This window comes from Rhagoletis zephyria, unplaced genomic scaffold, assembly GCF_001687245.7.
Source record: "Rhagoletis zephyria isolate East Lansing unplaced genomic scaffold, Rhagoletis_zephyria_1.1 Rzeph_scaffold_00016, whole genome shotgun sequence".
NCBI lineage: Eukaryota > Metazoa > Arthropoda > Insecta > Diptera > Tephritidae > Rhagoletis > Rhagoletis zephyria.
This window is the reverse complement of record NW_016157100.1, coordinates 881,691-900,614: the sequence shown is the minus strand read 5'-3', so window position 1 is coordinate 900,614 and position 18,924 is coordinate 881,691. Positions and strand designations below refer to the sequence as shown.

Below are 18,924 nucleotides of genomic sequence, written 5' to 3'. Positions count from 1 at the left end.
TGCATTTTGACATAATGGAAACGCCCTCTAGGAAGCGGTGTTCACAGGCTGGACATGTATTGGGTATGTAAGTAGTCTTGTACCAGAGTTACGTGGGTCTTTCTGGCTGCTGAAGCTCTTCGTATGCTATGGGTCGGTGTTGAACTCCGATGACGATATTCACTAGGCGAAAGTTTGTGAAGGGGCTGAATTTCTGTCGGTGAATGTCGTTGATGTCGGTACAACTCTACCGATTTTCCAATTATCAGATGTTGCCATGGTATCTAGTCATAATTTGGTGTCTTCGGAGAAATAATTTATGGAGAATGTCTAAATGTAAACGGGTTTAAAACTCAGTAGATTGTAACGGAAAATATGCGCAATCACACCTAGATGCTAGTTTTCAACTAGGTTGCGCAAGTTAGACCTCTTCTAGGGCGCAACTCTGGTTCCGAAAATTTTCAGCATCGGCGCTAAGCGAGATTTTGACGTTATATGGTAGGGCTGGGGATATTCGTGTATACGGATAAAATTCGTATATTCGGTTAATATCCGTTCTTTTGTTATCCGGATATCCGGTTAATATACGGAAATTGGGATTTTTAAACACTTATACGAATATTCGAATAGCCGGATATTCAAAATCATCGGATATAGTTCCCAGTGGTACCAAGCAGGTTACTGAAAAAAATTAAAAAGTTAATGGTAAAAAAATCTTTTTAAAACAAGCTTTCTAAATATGACCCAAATCGCACCATAAATACGGGTTTCCCCAAATATCTCGACTCCTGCGCCACCTCACATCAAATTTTTTTCGTGGTTAATCCTTTTTATCACCAAAAAAAAATTCTCAAATAACAACGTGATAATTTTAGCCGTTTTAAACTTGCACTTCATTAGACTAAAACTGTATGGGCTATAAAGCTGCAATGTTTTAAAGATTCAGATTAAAAAGTTGATAGTTTTATTAACGAAACTGTTGAATTTTCCTAAATTTTGTATAATGTTTGAAGTTGTGATTTATATGGTTTTGGTTAAAGTTTGGATGCTATTTTTATAGAAAAATAATAATAAAAATTTAGCTCGAAAAACATTACCAATTTAAAAAAAATCAACACGAGGTCATTTGTTTGAGTCACTGTATATTTATAATCTTCGCTGTGATTCAATACGGATGCTTATCGGGGTCTGAGCCATGTCGAAAGTTGGCTAAAAATTGATTGCCAGATTTGACCTAAGCAAGCATACATACAACATACTAAGAAATGCGCGATTCCACTCCGCAGCGTCTGGGTTCAAGCCCTGGTCAAAGCAACATCGCAAAAAATATAAAAAAAGGTTTTTTTCTTAACAGCGGTCGTCCCTCGGCAGGCAATGGCAAACCTACGAGTGCATTTCTGCCATGAAAACCCGCTTCTCATAAAAATACAATCGCCGTTCGGAGTCGGCTTAAAACTGTAGGTCCCTCCGCTTTGTGTGACAACATCAAGGCGCACGCCACAAATCGGAGGAGAAGCTCGGCCAAACACTAACATATGAGTAAGCACCAATCTATTATTATTATTATTAACAAGGGGTACACAGGATTTTTTCAAGCTAATCAAGTTTTAGAGGACACTTTATACGTGTTATATTTCGGTAGTTGAGGTTATTTGGTTTGTCGTTAGCCTATGGAAACTCTAAAATACCCCTCTAAAGCGTCTCGTCAATCTTAAAATTTACAAGTGCCAATTGCGATGGTCTCCAATAAGCAGCGAGTCGTGGGAGGTGAAGGTACCTATTCACTTATTAGTCTTAACCAACAAGCAAGCTTTTCAATATATTATTGAAATCTGAGTAAAGATTTTATTGAATAAAAAATTTTGTTTTTACAAATGAGTAAATGCAAAAGAATAATATAGTTGTTTAATAGTTTGCATACATAAGTGTGTATAAATCTAAACGCTTATATTCAAAAATTCATGTGATTTATATTAATATGTATGTATGTGCGTACATAAGTACAATTAAGAACACCAAATTACATACGCAATTGAAATTTTAGATACTCGTAATTAAAGTTGTCTTAGCTAATAATAAATTTTAGCTGCCCTTCCGCTTGCGCATAAAGTATACTTACAAAAATAAGTACTTAAACTATACTTACATTAAAGAGATTTTTTTCTGTAAAAGTGGGAAGCATTTTGAAATTCGAGTTTGATTTGAAAAGAATACTATATGTACACTCAGTTAACCGTTTGAGTGGTTAATACATATGCACATGAGAGTTTATGTAATTTAAATATTTTTAAATGGATATGTTGTGTTTAAAATATTATTTTTAATATATATAAAGTACAACAGCAATTAATATATATTATAACAGCTAACTTAAAACGATGTTTCGCCGGGATACTCACTAATGAGCAGTTTTCTTGAGCGTAAATAGCCCTCAACTTGCTCGATATTCTCTTTGTTTGCTATAGTTGACCTGTTGCGATTTGCTGCTGTAGTATTTGCCGCAGTCTCCGCAGTAGACGATGTTACTGGAGGTTGTATGCTCTTCTCGAAATCACCGTTAGCAGCACGTTTACGTACATTGTTCATGGCATACAATCGATTGCGATAATAAGAATTGTGCGGTGTACAACATTTGCTGCCACTTGACGCACCTCTTGCTTCTGCATGACTTAATTTTGCTACCGTTATTTTTTGAAGCACTTGCTCGTTGTGGTTGAAACTTTTGGATTGTTCATCAACTAGTATTGCATTTTCATCAGGCTCATGTCCATCAAGACAGTACAATAAACTAGGGCTCAACTGTGAATCATTCAAATCTTCGATATTTTGTGGCGAACCGAAATCATCGGGTTGGCTGGAGAACGACGAGTCGACTGGACTGGCTGTAAGCACGCTTCGACGGCGCAGATATTCTCTGTTGGTAGTAAAAAAAAATAATCAATAAATCTAGTCAGCAAATTTTTTTGCCGCTTTACTCACTTGAAATTGCTGCTGAGCGCATCGACTTTCTCTACGCTGCGCTCGTTGGGCTCTAGTGATGCCAAAACTGGCTGGCGGGTGCGCATTAATTCTGCATAGCTGTCCAATGAGGTAGCGTCTTCGCATTGCAAATGTGGCGATATGACACTGCCGCTCGCTTCCTGCTGCGAGAAATCGGCGCTACCGCGACTATGGCTGCTCTCATCTTCGTCCTGTTCACCTAAACTGGATAAATCTGTTTGACAAATTGTTTGATTTTGATCACTGGAGCTGTGTGTGGTTGTGGTGAGCACCATAACGGGTTTGCGTGACCGTGGAGTCATTATGGATTCCTGCAAATAAAATAATAATCTAATTGATTAAGATTTTATATTTCATGTACGTTTCGAAATGCGTCAAATTATATGCCTTCGTTCTCCCTTACCTGCATAGCCTTGGGCATGCGCTGTGTGGATTTGGTAATTGGCGACATTGAGCGCCGTCCAAGCAGCAGCGATGGCGTGCTTGTTATTAACTCCATATTTCTGTAGACGCCACTCTGCTGCAGCAAAAGCTGCTGATGGTAACGTGTAATGCTGTTGTCACTCGAATTGCTATTGCTGCTCCTCCCATCGGCTGACGCTATGTGCATATCCTGCGCTACGCCATCGCATTCGTCTTCTTCATCCTCTTCTTCTGGACCGCTATCGCTGTCCAAGTGATCATCGGGATTATCTTCGAAGGTTTCGTCATCCAAATCCTCCAGACTATCAGTAGCAACATTTGTCACTTCTTGCGCATGTTCGTACGTCTGCTCTATCGTTCCCATTGCACCGGCCTTTGGCAGCTCATCGTCTCCGGCCGATCGTCTACGCAGTGTAGAGGAGACACCACGAACCAACCGTTCGGGTGTGGCAAAAGTAAACTTTAAATTGCTCATACTAACACCTTTCATCAGTTTCCGCGTTAACGAACGACTACCGCTCGTATACTTTGACGCGCTTTCCTGCTCGCCAGCCCCAGGCGCAACAGTCCCATTGGCGCAACTTAAATTTGGTTCTGACTTGTAGCGCGACTTATGCTCCGTTGAAGTTTGTTGTATGGGTGTGCAAGGGTTTGAGATCTCTTCAATTTCTAACAGATGCGCCTCATCCCACACAACTGTTTTGCGCGCGTCGGGGGCGGGCCCGTCGTCAGCATATGCAGCCTGTTGCTTGCATGCATCTGAGAGGAATTTGAGTGGTGTACAAGTAACGTCCCATCGAGTAGCGGCATATAGGTTTGCAGCACTCGTCGCCATATTACATTCCTCCGAATTCTGACGACTGACGGGCGCGGAAACGGAGCAGTCGTACTTCGGCGCTGATGCCTGTGGCAAACCATCGCTGCTGCTTGAGGAGAGGGAAGAAGCTTCAGAAACTTCGTCTTTCGTATGTCGAGGAAGTCTCATTGTACGCTGCTGCGTTTGAGACGAATACGAAAGTAGCGAATTGGATGAGATGGACTTATGTAGCGGATGCTGACTAAGTGATTTTATAGAGTATGGTATGGGGGACTGAGATGCTGTTGATGTGCACGTAGATGAAGGTGTGTTGGTGAGCGTGCGATAAGTGGCATGCAATGTTCGTGATGATGTTGTTGACGTTGTGGTCGATGAAGATCGGAGTGGTGTGTTTGCGTTCGAAGGCGCAGGACTGCGGAAGAGTGCTCGTAATTTTGGATGCTTATGTGTATGGGAAAAATTGATGGGTGTCTATAAAATGACAAGGCAAACAGTCGTGAGAAAGGTGAAGGCGTGGGATTTAGTGAAGTACAGAACAAATAAATAAATAAATATGGAATGCAAAATAAGTAAACAAAAATACATGCGATTAATAATACACAGGCAACAAAAAAATTGTCGCAAGTGATACTTACTTCAACGCCAGCTGCGGGTGTTTCATTGTTAATAGCTGCACGTTTTGGTGTTCTTGACATAATGCCCTTATGGAAAATGTGTTTCTTGATAGAGTCGCCTATAGATTTGGCGCTGCGCGACGCATCTGTGCCCTTCAATCGTTTCATAACCACCAATTGGAGCGGTGTACCTGCCCCAAAGGGAGACAAATTAAAGAGAAATGCTTAAAACAAAACACCAAATATGAAACTTACCCTGTCCATTCTGTTTATTGAATTGTTTGATGAGGCGGCGCTTTTTAGACGACTCTGGCAAGCTTTGTATATGCGCGTACAATTGTGCCAACTCAGTATCTGTGTTATTAGCCGTATGTGCGGCCGCCGTTTTTTCGCGATCTACGAAAGTATACACTGTATTCACCGTCGACATATCCGAAATGGATTCGTCCAATGTTTGCTCAGGTGACATGGTCTTCTTCCGTTTGCGTTCCATGAAATATGCACGTATGTCTGTTGATAATTTTGCAGGCATTTCGAAAATCTCTTGACCTTTGCATACCATATATGCAACAATGCTAGACATCGTTTTGGAAATATAGTGCAATGCTTCTGGCGGTAAATTCCGCGGACAAATAAGATGTGGGGCAAAAATTGTTGCCAAATTTTCTGGTGTCATTTTATTTTCGTTTGCATGTGCCGCTACCGAGTGCAAAATTTCGATGATGTGCTGCAAGAGCTGGCGATTTTCATCTGGCAATAGCAGTAAAAGCAGTTGCATTGAGCTGAGCAAGTGCTGCTCACGTTTAATACGTTCCGGGTTTAAAGGGCGGGTCAGCGTGCCCGTACTGCTACTGCTTGATGATCCAGAGCCCAAGCATAACGGTGCTATTTGCTGATGTGCCGGATAGTGAGCATCAGTAAGCAGCGGTTCAGGTAGTTCAGCGAGATAGCCCTTAAATACGGTGGCACAATCATGGGCCGAATAGCCTCCCGCTTCTAAATCGATTGGTTTGTCATTTTGGACTTGCTGTCGCAGTTCATTTTGTCGCGAGGCTGACCCGGTTTTGCGGAAGATGCCTTCCTGTGTTATATCTGAAATGGGTTAATGTTAGTAAAAGTCTCTTTGGCGAACGATTAATTCAATCATTCATGTTTAACTTTTCTCTCAAATACATATATATATATGTACAAGATCGCCCTCATCCGCTTCGCTGAGTGTATGAAAATTTTGCGTGAGTAAAATTTATTTCAAGAAAACTCAATTCAAAAACAAGAGGTTTAAAATTTTTTTAACCATCTTCAAAATATTTTCAAACTAAAACTTTCTTAAACTTCTCACTTGTCATACTTTTTCAACTCAATTGAGATTTTAAACAGATGGAAAACCTTTACATGTAGTTTTGAAATTAAGCCCTTTTAAAATCATTTTGAATGATTCCCATATTGTAACAAATTCATTTAAATTATTGAATAGTTTGAATTTAACCTTTTAAACAGTTAAACACTTTCGTCTAACACTCATATTGCGATACATATTCAAAACCATTTCGATTCATACCAATGTATACCAATATATATTTTGAAAGCCGTTTGATTCAGACGTCCCAAGGATTATTATAGGCTAAAAAATGTTCGATATATAGAGGCGTGGAGCCTCCCATAAAAACCGAATTTTTCATACCGAATATCTCTGGAAATGTTCATGGTAGAGTACAGGAACTTGGTGTGGAGATATATGAAATCAATCTCATACTCATGGAGAAAACGGGCTATCTGGCACTGGAGTTAAGTTATTACTAAAAATCTTATTGATCCACTTTGGCCAATATTCAAAATATGTATTGGTAATGGTAAAGGCAATGCTATTGCAAAAGAGAGCTGCCACGTGGCGCTGGAGTCATTACGAATAATCGCCAAGTTAGAAAATGTGCCGCGAATGTAAGAATAAATAAACCTGGCGCACCATTGAGTATATCGCATTTTTATGTGTTACGATTGGCCCAATGTATGTGATTTTTGCCAGTATTGTTATGCCTTAAAGCTTCATTCGGAGACACCAGGGTTGAGTTGTGCAGGGGTAAATCTCAAATCACCACCGATAAATCAACCGCCAAAACTATCGCGCGCCTTTTACTGTAATAAATTCAAGTAAAAAAAATTTATTTTCACTTAAATTGCTTTCGCGAAACTTACTATTAAGGTATTTCGTCTGAAATAAATCTATGTATATAGGATTTCTATAGAACAACGATACTCACCCACCAACTATACTACACAGTTTCAAGGACAGATTCACCATCGAACCGGATTATTGTTGCCGCCAGGGATGGAAGAGGAAATGTTCTTCAAATTTATTTCGTTGTGAGATTAACCGTTCTATGAAGTGTTACACAATTAGAGAATTTCAAGAACTTCATCACGAATAAACGCTTTCGTTAGGTTATTTAAGGCGGAAAACGGCCTCCAAACCATAATCTTAGCCGATGAGCGTGCTAATGGAAATCGTAAACGTGAATTGTTGGTGAAAATGTTGGACCAAAAAGTTTCAATAAAAAAATAAAAATTTTGTGCGGGACGAAGTTCGCCGGGTCTGTTAGTATTATAATATTTCATTTAAACTAATTAAGTTGAATTTTTAAAAAGGTGGCAACCCGTGTGAAAGACTTCAATATTATTCAAGACTTTAAAACTAAAGGTTTCTTAACAATATTTTGTTTGACAACCATATTTTAATTCTTCAGATGGCTTGCGTATAATTAATTTAAATTTTACTTTTGAAACAGGTGGCAAGCCTTTTCAAAATATATTAAACTACAGTTTTCTTAAGCCTCTTCACATCCATTTTTTTAATATAATTTTCAAATAAATAAATCCCTTAATTGAAGTTGAATTAGATTTTTTTAAAAGGGGGCAGCCCTCATCCATGAGAAGAGAATAATTTTATATATCTCTATACCAAGTTCCAGTAATCTACCAAAAATATTTCCTGAGAAATGCAGTATGAAAAATTCCGTTTGTATGGGAGGTGCCACGCCCTCTTGCCTAATCGAGATTAAGGGCCTTATTCTGTATCACGAACGATAGGTAAAACGACCGATTCGTCTGCAGACGACAACCTCTCTGATTGCGATTTTAAACTCTATCGGTCGTCTTCCTCTTGCTTTTCATACATTACGTTGCAATGATCTCGGTAGCGTTTAAACAGGTTAAAATGATGCCTCCGGACTAATTTTTGAAGCATTCTTCTGCAGACGAATCGTTCGTGTTGCCTATCGTTCGTGATACAGAATATCAATGTATCCTATATTTTAAGTTAGGCTACAGTGTACAAAATTTCATGATGATCGGTTGAATATTTAAAGCGTGAAAGTGTAGCAAACAAACAAAATCACTTTCGGATTTATAATATTAGTAAGGATAAGGATGTACTTACTTTTTTCTAGCAATAGAAACGCTTTCAGTTCATTTAAGTGTAGTAAGAAACCAGCGTTTATTTGTTGGTGTAATGATTCCACAGGACTACTTTCTGCACTGATCGAACCCTTCGACGCATTGTTTGTGCAGCCTGTTGTGTGTTTCTGCTTTTTCGATAGACGATTCCATTTCTTAAGCTTACCTTTGTCCTCATATTCTATCTCATGGCACGGTAAATCAAATCTATGTGAAATAGGCACTTTTATAGATACAAAAAAATTAGTTATTGGGCACCTCGGGTAATCTACTTACTCATCGGTATTCAAGTCGAGCTCGAAGGAGAGATGCATGCGCACCAACGACTTGAATTTTTCATAATTTAATTTACGCATATGCGCCGCTATATCCGCGTCCGACAACCTATTCAAATTCACATAATCCAAATCCATTTTGTCGGTTATGGCCCTTCGCTGTAGCAGCTGGCGCCTGTGCGGGTGCTGTGAATATACACGGTGCCGGAGAGCAGCGCCTTTTCTGTACGTTTTTGTTGCTTTATGCTGCACAAGTAATCGTAGGGAAACGCGGCGATTTCAATTTTCCACAAGTTGTTCTAATGTGAAAATGTTACAGGTGACGCGTTAACTGACCACAATACTAAGCCGAGCATTTTTGTTGCCTAAAATATAATATTATTTGTTTAGTTTCCAATTAAGTAACTCGAAGAAAACGCGTATAAAATTCAAGCGAACGCAGCGAATTTCAACTGAATTTAAAAATCCTAAATAGTACGGTGGCACTAAAACTAAGAAAAGTTTGAGTGGCAGTGTAATTGTCAATTATCGCTGGACTTGTCCCAAAGATAAATAAAGGAGCAAATACACCTCACAAGCAATGTACCAGCTACTGGTGCGCCATCAAACATGATTGACATTAGCCCTGTTCGCGTACGCAATATCCAGTAAATCTAGTACTAATTTTACTAGTTTTTTTACTGGATGTCGTTTTCGTACGCAAAAACTTGCAGGAAACTAGCAAAAGAGGGGAAATTGAGAGAGCAAAAATGACAGCTGAACTTGCAAGTTTTACTGGATTTTTGCTGGAAAAATTTTTACTGGCAACTATTTGCTAGTAAGAAAAACAGCTGATGGCATGATGCTTAATGTAATTCACATTAACAAAATAATTGTTTATAGTGCTTTTAGAGTTGCAATTGACAAAATAAACCTATTTAAATTTATAATAAGATGGAAAATACTAGTTTTCTAAGAAAATTGCATCGGAAAATAACAAATTAATCAGCTGTTCATAAAACTAGCAACTTCTTGCTGGTTTTGCGTTTTCGTACTTTCTTGCATATTTCGGGTAAATATTGGCTTACTCACCGAAATTTGGTTACTGGCAAGTTACTGGATATTTTTTGCTGGAGAATACGAAAACACAACTATTTTTATGATTGTACCAAAGAAGGTAAATTCATAACACAGTATATACAGTAATAAACGTTTTTGAGTACTCCTCGGGGGTAAAATCTGATCAGGGTGTTAATGAGAAGGAGCATGAACCAAAAATACAAGATCACGTAAGAACGCGACGTTGTATTTGTAACTGGTTTTGAGAAAAAAGTTTGCGAAAGCGGGTTCGTCAGCTGACGATTTGTTTACATCACAAGCACCACTATTTTACACTTTTATTCAAGTAAAGAAGAGTTAATTCAACATGACAACACATTTTAAAGCATTTTGTTGCATCATTTTACCTAAATTGTGCGTTTAAAGTGGCTGACAATAATTTTGGCTAATTTTGGTTTTCGTTGTTTTCTTTGCTTTGTTTACTTTTCGCTTGTTTTCCAGTGAAACAAGATGGCGTAGAACCCGCTAAAACAAACGACTTTTTTCACTCTCTTGTTCTTACGTGATCTTGTGTCTTTCGTTCATGGAGAAGGAGCATGAATTTTTCTGATTCAGAGTTGCATACAAAATTACTGTGGTATGAAAGGGTGCAACAACCGTACTAAGGCAGAGTGGCAAAAGGCTGATTTTCACTACGTCAAATTCAGTGGCATTTGTCGTCAAAAATGTGAAAACACATTGTCAAATGGGATTAAAAAGCGGTTTATCGATTGATTTTGATCAGGACAGGTCTTTAGTCGGGTACATGCGCGGCTAAATCGGCTATCTGGCCCATAATATCATCGGTAAAGGTATGGATAAAGGAGATAAAGTTGTGTCAAAATATGTCGCCAAATTTTGGCGTCAAAATATGACATAGTGAAAACCAGTCTAAAGGTAATTTTGTAAACAAACACTTTACTGAGCATTTTAAAAAGATAATTGCTATTTATTTTCCAATATTCAGATATCCAGCAAGTAGCCAGAGGCAGTGGCTAGTGAGGCTCACTCAAATCTACTCATCATATTGGAACAGCTCCGGGCAATGGACCATTGAATGTGTTGGCTGAACTTATGACCAGGGTTGTTGTGAATATTCGCATTCGCATTCGCAACCGCGGAACTTCCGCATAAATTTTAACATTGGCATTCGCTTTCGCATTCGCAATAATCAATGCGGATGTTTTGTGAATGCGAATATTGTGCAAGTGCCCCAAAAATATATCAAAACACATTGAGCGCATGGAATGGAACAACAAAACGGATTTGATGGCTTATGGTACCGACGGCGGTGAGTAATTAATTGTAACTGCCTGAAACTAGGAAAAGCCATGCTAAGCTAACTAATAAAAAAAACTAATTACAAGCTGTTCATTACAGGTGAACCTTTCCAAAAGGTCACCCGGGAATTAAGCAAATCTGAGACCTTTATCGTCCATGATCCAAATAATTGAAACTATTTTAAAACACGGGGTACCTTTTTAACAAAATTACAAGATTTCAAACTAATTCTGCTGGCAGCCACGACTTTCAAAACAGAATTTTCTTCGAAATTTTCATTCCTACAAAATAACAATTTATTAGCCAGTTGCACCTATTCACAACCACGCTATATGCGCACATTTTTCAAACCAGTCACAGAAGACAGGATTCTCGAATTATTGAACCGCAAAAAAAAAACTAAAGTCCTCTCAACTGGTGCAGCGTCAATCGAATAGAATTTACAATTTTTTAAAGTTTCAAGTTTTTCAAGTTTGTCGCCTCGAACGAGTAGTTATTTAATGACGCAGGTTTGATTTACCACCCGTTAGGAAACACGCTGTAACCCGAAAAAGCTGCAAAATTACTCTTCCAAATTTTTAAAGTACTAAATAAATAAAATATTAAAAATTACTAATGTACTCACTAAAAAATATTTCTTAAAATACAGTGAAAGGTCGCTTTGACGGACGCTCTAATAAGCGGACACATTCTTGAGAACGAACAAGTTTTGATTTTTTTTTCCATACAAAATGCTCTCCCATACACGGACTTTCCGATAAACGGACGCGGACACTCAAAAATGTCCAGTTATGAAAAAAAAACTCTCCCATAAGCGGACGCGAAGCTCTAACAAGCGGTCAAATTTCTTTTGTTTTTCAGTCAAATGTTGACTCTTGCGCTTCTACATATGGGTATGTACACAAGAACATAGCCCATATTCAAAAATATTTTCTTTTCTAGAAAAAGTCTTGCCTTTTCGTTGCCAATGGGCACTGAGATTTGTCGGTAGGAAAGAAAACGCAATAAATTTGAATGTATTTTTAATTCACCCTGTTTCTGTCTATTGAAGAATAAATATTATTTTAATTAAGAAACCCGCAATTTCAATTTTTTAAGTATGAATTTTTATTTTATTTTTTACGAAATTCCTATAAGTGGACATCTCTCATAGGCGGACAAAAAAGGTGACCATCGGTGTCCGCATATTGGAGCTTTCACTGTATTTGACTTCCGCATTCGCATTCGCATCCGCGGATGTTAGCTTTTAAACATCCGCATCCACATTCGCATCCGCGGATGTCTAAAATTCCACATTCGCAACATCCCTACTTATGACCACCATACCCAACGCAGTCTCCAACTAAATGCGTGTCTTAAATTTATACGGTAGCAATTCATAGCGATTGCTATTGTATGTGTGTATGATATAAGTATTTTTGAGGAGTTCCGCTTAAACTTGGGTGTGTTTAATGAGCTGTCTGGGCGGATGCGCTCGCAGGCATTGGAGTCTCTATAAATAAACAAACTTTGTTTTTTTTTGAACCTTAATTAATTCCCAAAATTCACGTTTTTTAATAAAAAATACGATGTGAATTTCCAGTTTATAGAAACACAAGCGTTTATTATGTACTTAACTATTGATATTATTCTTAACAAAGCATTGATAGTATACTTAACCTACATTTTATTCATAAATAACACTATTATATATATTTTATCCTCGAAAAGAACTTTTTCTAATCATGAAGCGAGATTCCCACAGTAAGTGTTGCCGTGCACGCAACACGAAAACGCTGCACACAACCCAAAAGTACTCCTCGGGGACCAATTGGTGAAAAACTGGGAAAAGGTTTATTATAGGGCTTCCGCACGGGCGATTTTTCAGGCAACTTTTGCATTCAACTAACGCAGGGTTGCACGAAAAAAATTAAATGGCAAAAAATACCAAAATATAATGGCTGCGTTTCTTTATACATTCCGGATAATCCCATTTCACAGCCGGAATAAACAGAATGTGTTTGAAATATACGTTAACATATCATCAGGAACGTTCTAAAGAATAAGTAAACAAAAAAGTTTATTCCAAACGTTCAGAATGAATAAAGAAATGCAGCCAATAATAATAATAATAACCCAGCCAGCAAGAAAACGTACATTTTACGAACATTATGTTTTACGAGGGATTCTCGTATCGCCAAAAAGTTAGAGAAAAGCTCGTAAACGATAAAACAAAAAAAATATAATAGAAAGAGGCTTGTAGTAATTTGTCAGCACAAGAAAAAATTTTAGTTTTGTTGACAATTTTTCTTCAATCACAATATTTTATAAGTAAGTAGTTTGTTAAACATTAAATTTAAGAAAATTATTAAGTATGTGATTTATTGACAGACTGGTGCAAACGCAAAGGACGATCTCCACTTTCTTTTATATTTCAACTTCTTGTAAGTAGCTACTACATATGTAATTCAAAAATACAAATTAATTTAACGAGTTTTGCAATTCTTTCACAGGCTGCGCGGAGCAACACTAAAGGATTTAAACGTTTAATTCCCCTATAGCGCTATTGGTTTGGCAACGACTGCGGCAATAAGAAGTACGGATAATAATATTATTTATTACCACTTTTTACTTAATTAAATTTTCCGATTTCCAATGGAGTTTAATATTTCACTTTATTTTCTTAGGTGCTTTTCGTCAAAAATTTAACTCCGACGAAGAAGTTTCTATTTCCGTTTCAAAAGCCTATCGGCAAAAAGGATAAAAAATAAATTCAGCTACTTTATAATATATACTAAACCCTTCTTATTTAATTGTTAATTTGTTAATAGATAGTTTGTTAATATTTATTTATCTGAAAATATTCACATATTCAGTGCCGGGAAAAAATATTGGTACAGAGAATTTTTCGCCATGAATGCAAAGTTTTTTATTCTGATTTCTTCTCTAATTGTTTTTTATAAAAATATAGTTAGTATGAAGTTCTACTTTCAAATCAGATTTTCTAGAAAAATTCCAAGTATGCAGTTTTATAGCCCATTTAATTTTAGTATAATAAAGTGCACGCTTGAATAGGTAGAAAACCTCTTTGTTTTTTGGCAATTTTTTATACGCAGTTTCTTCCATACAAAAAAAAATGTCGCACATAATTTGCATGGAAGAAACTGCGTGAAAAAATTGCCAAAAATCAACGCGGTTTTCTAGCAACTTCAAGCTTGCACTATGTTATACTAAAATAAGAATTTTTCTCAAAAATCTGATTTGAAAGTAGGTCTTCATACTAACTATATCAAAAAAAAAATGTGCGAAAAGAAATTCAAGTAAAAAACTTTGCATACATTGCCAAAAATTCTATGTGCCAATACTTTGATCCTGCACTATAAATATTTATTAATTTTAATTCCGTTCAATAAAAGAATACAATAATTTGAATGAATTAATTGCCTTTATTTTTAGCATTCAAAAACAGTAGATAAAGCAGTGTAAAAAAACGCTTTTTTAACGTAAATTTATCGTTTACGAGACTCGTTTACAATTAAAAAACGGACGTAAAAATATTCGCATACGAATGCTTTTTCGATCCGTTTACGACTGTTCGTAGGCGATGCACAATTTAAAGCGAAAAAGTGCTCGAAAAAGAGTCGTAAACGGCTATCATAAACGATTTTTAATCCGGTTTTTCTTCGAGAAAATATCCAATTACGAGCTTGTTTACGATGATTTTGCCTGGCTGGGAATAGATTGCCGCTTACACATATGTTAGTGTTTGGCTGCCGAGGGACGACCGCTGTTAAGAAAAACCTTTTTTTCTATATTTTTTTTCTGCGATGTTGCTTTGACCAGGGCTTGAACCCAGGTGCTGTGGAGTGGAAGNCTGGCTGGGAATAGATTGCCGCTTACACATATGTTAGTGTTTGGCTGCCGAGGGACGACCGCTGTTAAGAAAAACCTTTTTTTCTATATTTTTTTTCTGCGATGTTGCTTTGACCAGGGCTTGAACCCAGGTGCTGTGGAGTGGAAGCGCGCACTGCTTACCACTACACCACAACGGCCGACAAAAAATATAAAAAATATAAAAATATTCGCCATAAAAAGGCATTGTGGAACTTTGCATTCTACTTTTGGATGAACGGCCTTTCAACTAATCGCTTTCAACAAAGTTGGTCACCTGCCAACAATTAGCCATTCAACTTTTTTTTCGTACAACCCTGCGTGAGTTGAAAGCAATAGTTGAACTCAAAGTCACCTCGTGCCATGAACCAAAAATACAAGATCACGTAAGAACGCGACGTTGTATTTGTAACTGGTTTTGAGAAAAAAGTTTGCGAAAGCGGGTTCGTCAGCTGGGCGTTTGTTTACATCACAAGCACAACTATTTTACACTTTTATTCAAGTAAAGAAGAGTTAATTCAACATGACAACACATTTTAAAGCATATTGTTGCATCATTTTACCTAAGTTGTGCGTTTAAAGTGGCTGACAATAATTTTGGCTAATTTTGGTTTTCGTTGTTTTCTTTGCTTTGTTTAGTTTTCGCTCGTTTTCCAGTGAAACAAGATGGCGTAGAACCCGCTAAAAAATCGACTTTTTTCACTCTCTTGTTCTTACGTGATCTTGTATCTTTCGTTCATGGCCTCGTGCGAATACCTTTTTACTGAATATACTGCGAATCATAAGAAGGGACAACTCGTTACTTTGAAAATGTGCCGCGCCGATTTTAACCGTATCTGAAATGTTTGCAACAGGAATTCGTCTCCGTTTTGATCATGTCCGCGGCAGGTTTTTGATCGCCGCCTCGAATGCAGAAAATGTAAGCAAAGCAGAGAAAAGCGGCAAATGTGATTTTCGGTGATTATTTTGCACAAGTACTTGGGAAAATGTATTTTAATTTAGAAAATAAATAAATGAAAGTGTAAAATATATAATATTCGATGAATGTGTAAAATGCTGAGGTGTTTGTACATATGTATATGTCTATATTAATAATAAAAAGTGTTTGCAGTTCAAAGTGTTTGTCAGCAAGTGCCGATTGTTGGCGTCGTGAATGGTGAAATTAGCTAAATTTTTTAAGAAAATATAATTGTCGCGAAAATTTATTGCACTATATGAGTCAAAGCCGTGGAAGATTAAAGTTCACAATAGGTCTTCATCAAAAGTGATAATATGATGATATGAATGTATGTATATAGATTAGTATACTGCGGATGTTAATGCAGAAAACGAAGTTCAAAAATATGTACCTATTCCTTAACTATAAACAAAATTTATGCAAATTTCTTTATTTTGCTTATAGTTAACAATTTTAATCGTTAAAACCTTTTTCTAACTTCTCTATGACTATGCCATTATATTTGAAGATGTCCACCAAAATATTTCCGAAAAATAATAAGATTTACGTGAGCTGGACCGATTTTAAAATACCTCCAAAAATGGAGTTTATTATGAATAAAAATAGTTGCTTAAAGAAATTTTGAAAAATAAATCCGTCAGATGACAAAAACATTTAAGCTTAAAAAATATGCATACAAATATTTAAAAGGGGTTTTCAACCGAATCGTAATGACGAAATTTTAGATGCTGTTTTTTAACTTTTTTCAACGACTAGCTTAAGAAAAACTTAAATAACTGGGCCAGAACTATTCCGATTTAAACTTATAGGGTATCAGTGGAAAGGTATTTTCCTACTCTTTCTTGGAATGACGCCCGTTCCTTCTGTCTTTATCTTTCATTCTTTGAATGGATTTATTTCCAAAAGAAGAAGAATGAAAAAATACCTTTCCAATGATACATCTAAATCGGAATAGTTTTGGTCCAGTTATTCAAGTTTTTCTTATACCAATCATTGAAAAAAGTTAAAAAACAGCATCACAAATCTCATTATTACGATTCCATTGAAAACTTTTTTTTTAATATTTTTATGCAGATTTGTTATCTGAGGGGATTTTTACCAAACAATTTTTTAAGAAACTATTTTGATTGATAAAGCCCCCATTTTTTGGGGGTATCTTCAAATCGGTCGAGCTCACGTAAATCTCAATGGAAACACAGTATTGATTTTTTTATTTTATGGAGAGTAATGCAGTCTAATATACATATGTACATATGTATGTGAGGATCACAATTAAACTGCGTATGAAAGTAAGTATGTATGTAGTACATACTGTGGTCGAAATAATTATAGCCGTCCCACAGTTTTGTAGCCCATTGAATTCTAGTAGAACAAAGTACCAATTTCAAATGGCTAAAAAAATTCTAAAAAATCAACTGTCATTTTTAGCCATTTGAAACTTGTACTTTGTTCTACATGAATTCAATGGGCTACAAAACTGCATACTCAGAATCTTTCTAGGAAATCTAATTAAAAAAGTTAGACATTTCTACGAAAGTTTGTTGAATTTTTTTAAATATTAAACAAAGTTTAAAGCTTGGATTTTCACAGGTTTGGTTAAAGAATAAACCATATTTTTATAAAAACAATAATCAAAATTAAATAACAACAAAAAGAATATGTTAAAACTTATCAAAATGACGTGCGGCTATAATTATTTCGACCACTGTATGTTTAAAATAAAATAAAACAAATCAAGAAAATAAATATGCTATAAAATAAAGGAAACATAAAAAATAAAATAAAATAATGATTTAGTTTGTGAATTTATCTTCATCTCTTCAACATGAATATCGTTACCTTAATTCACAAAGGCCCTAACCAACACTTTTCGAAACTGAGCTTTTCCGAGAGTTTGGTAAGATGTAATAAAATACACCCTCAATAAAATTTTTGAAGTGTTAGTATCAAAAACAACCTACCTGTATTTCATACTCATTTTATAATGTTTTTTGCTTCATATGTAAAATAAAAAAAAATGTTGGTTAGGGCCTTTGTGAATTAAGGTGACGATATGCAGTTTTATAGGAATCCTCGTACACATACATACATTCAGAATGTAAATAAAGAAGTTTACCCTGTAGCGAATGTCATGAATTAGTCACTTAAGTGTCTTGTATGGCCATATCAAGTCTTCAATGATTTTGGGCTCTGTTTATATGGAAGTCGTTTATGACTTTTTCATACAAATGGTAATTTAGACGTTGGTGGCATCTGCATGACTTTGCAATGAACTTTTTATAAGTGACCGCTGAAAGACATTGTCTGTTATGTCTTTGATAGGAGTACACCTGCATGACATTGTCACCAGTGTCATTGTCAGCTATGTGTCGCTTAGGATTCACAGCAAGAGCGACGATGTCACCAAATCCTCATTAGTGACGATGTCACCAGTGACCATTTTCGCTACTGGGTAAAGTTGTATTGCAAATGTATTTCACTTTGAAATATATATGTCAGGGGTGGGCAATTTAAGTAAAATTATTATTAGAAATGAAAAACATTAATTTTATTATTATTCTAATGTACGTCAGATTAATATTAAAGGAAATTCAAAAGATCCCTTTGGCCAAATTTTCAATATCTGGTTTTACGTCAGTTAAAGCCGTTCGTAACAGTTCTGTTCAATGTTGGTTAGTTAATAGGTACGTTCGTTTAAAATATCCAGTAAAAAATGTCCAACAGCAAAATTCCGGCGAAATGTCATCTGTTCTCTCAATATCCAAAATAGTACGCGAACAGAAAATTTGCATAAACTTGCAAGTTAGACGAACATACGTAGATAGAAATTTAGTTTACATTTAAAAGTATAAAATTGAAAACGTAAGAAAACAAATCCCGAACTCTTATCCTGACACAGTTCACTGACTATACGAATAATAACTTACTTCTTACAAGTATAATTAGTCGCATTTTACTATTTTAACTTCCAAACCATCAAACTCAATGTAGAGATTTGCGTAAATTTCAATTGGCTGGTTTTGACCAGCTGTTTTCTTGTTGGCAAATTGCTGTTGGCAAAAATTTTTCCAGCAGAAATTAGCAACTTTCACTCAAAATGAAATGTCATTTTGCTCCCTCAATTTTCCCTACTTTGCAGTATTTTTGCGGATATTTTAAATCTGGTAGTTGTTGCCGGAA

At 36.3% G+C, this 18,924-nt stretch overlaps 1 protein-coding gene across 1 annotated transcript; it reads right to left on the bottom strand.

Moving 5' to 3' along the window:
- Positions 1–1,826: 1,826 nt before the first annotated feature.
- RhoGAP54D (Rho GTPase activating protein at 54D) lies at positions 1,827–9,029 on the bottom strand. Its single transcript, XM_017612998.1, has 7 exons — positions 8,560–9,029; positions 8,267–8,490; positions 5,089–5,925; positions 4,855–5,024; positions 3,383–4,690; positions 2,959–3,290; positions 1,827–2,893 (listed from the first exon to the last, which is right to left on the bottom strand). The coding sequence occupies exons 1-7, from the start codon at positions 8,694–8,696 to the stop codon at positions 2,350–2,352; spliced, it is 3,552 nt and encodes a 1,183-aa protein (XP_017468487.1). The 5' UTR covers positions 8,697–9,029; the 3' UTR covers positions 1,827–2,349.
- Between the last annotated feature and the right edge of the window lie 9,895 nt (positions 9,030–18,924).

Coding starts and splice junctions, on each gene's coding strand:
- RhoGAP54D (XM_017612998.1), bottom strand. CDS start 8,696: ATGGATTTGGATTATGTGAATTTGAATAGGTTGTCGGACGCGGATATA. Junction 5,025..5,088: donor CAATAAACAGAATGGACAGG/GTAAGTTTCATA, acceptor CCTTTGGGGCAG/GTACACCGCTCCAATTGGTG. Junction 3,291..3,382: donor GCATGCCCAAGGCTATGCAG/GTAAGGGAGAAC, acceptor TTTTATTTGCAG/GAATCCATAATGACTCCACG.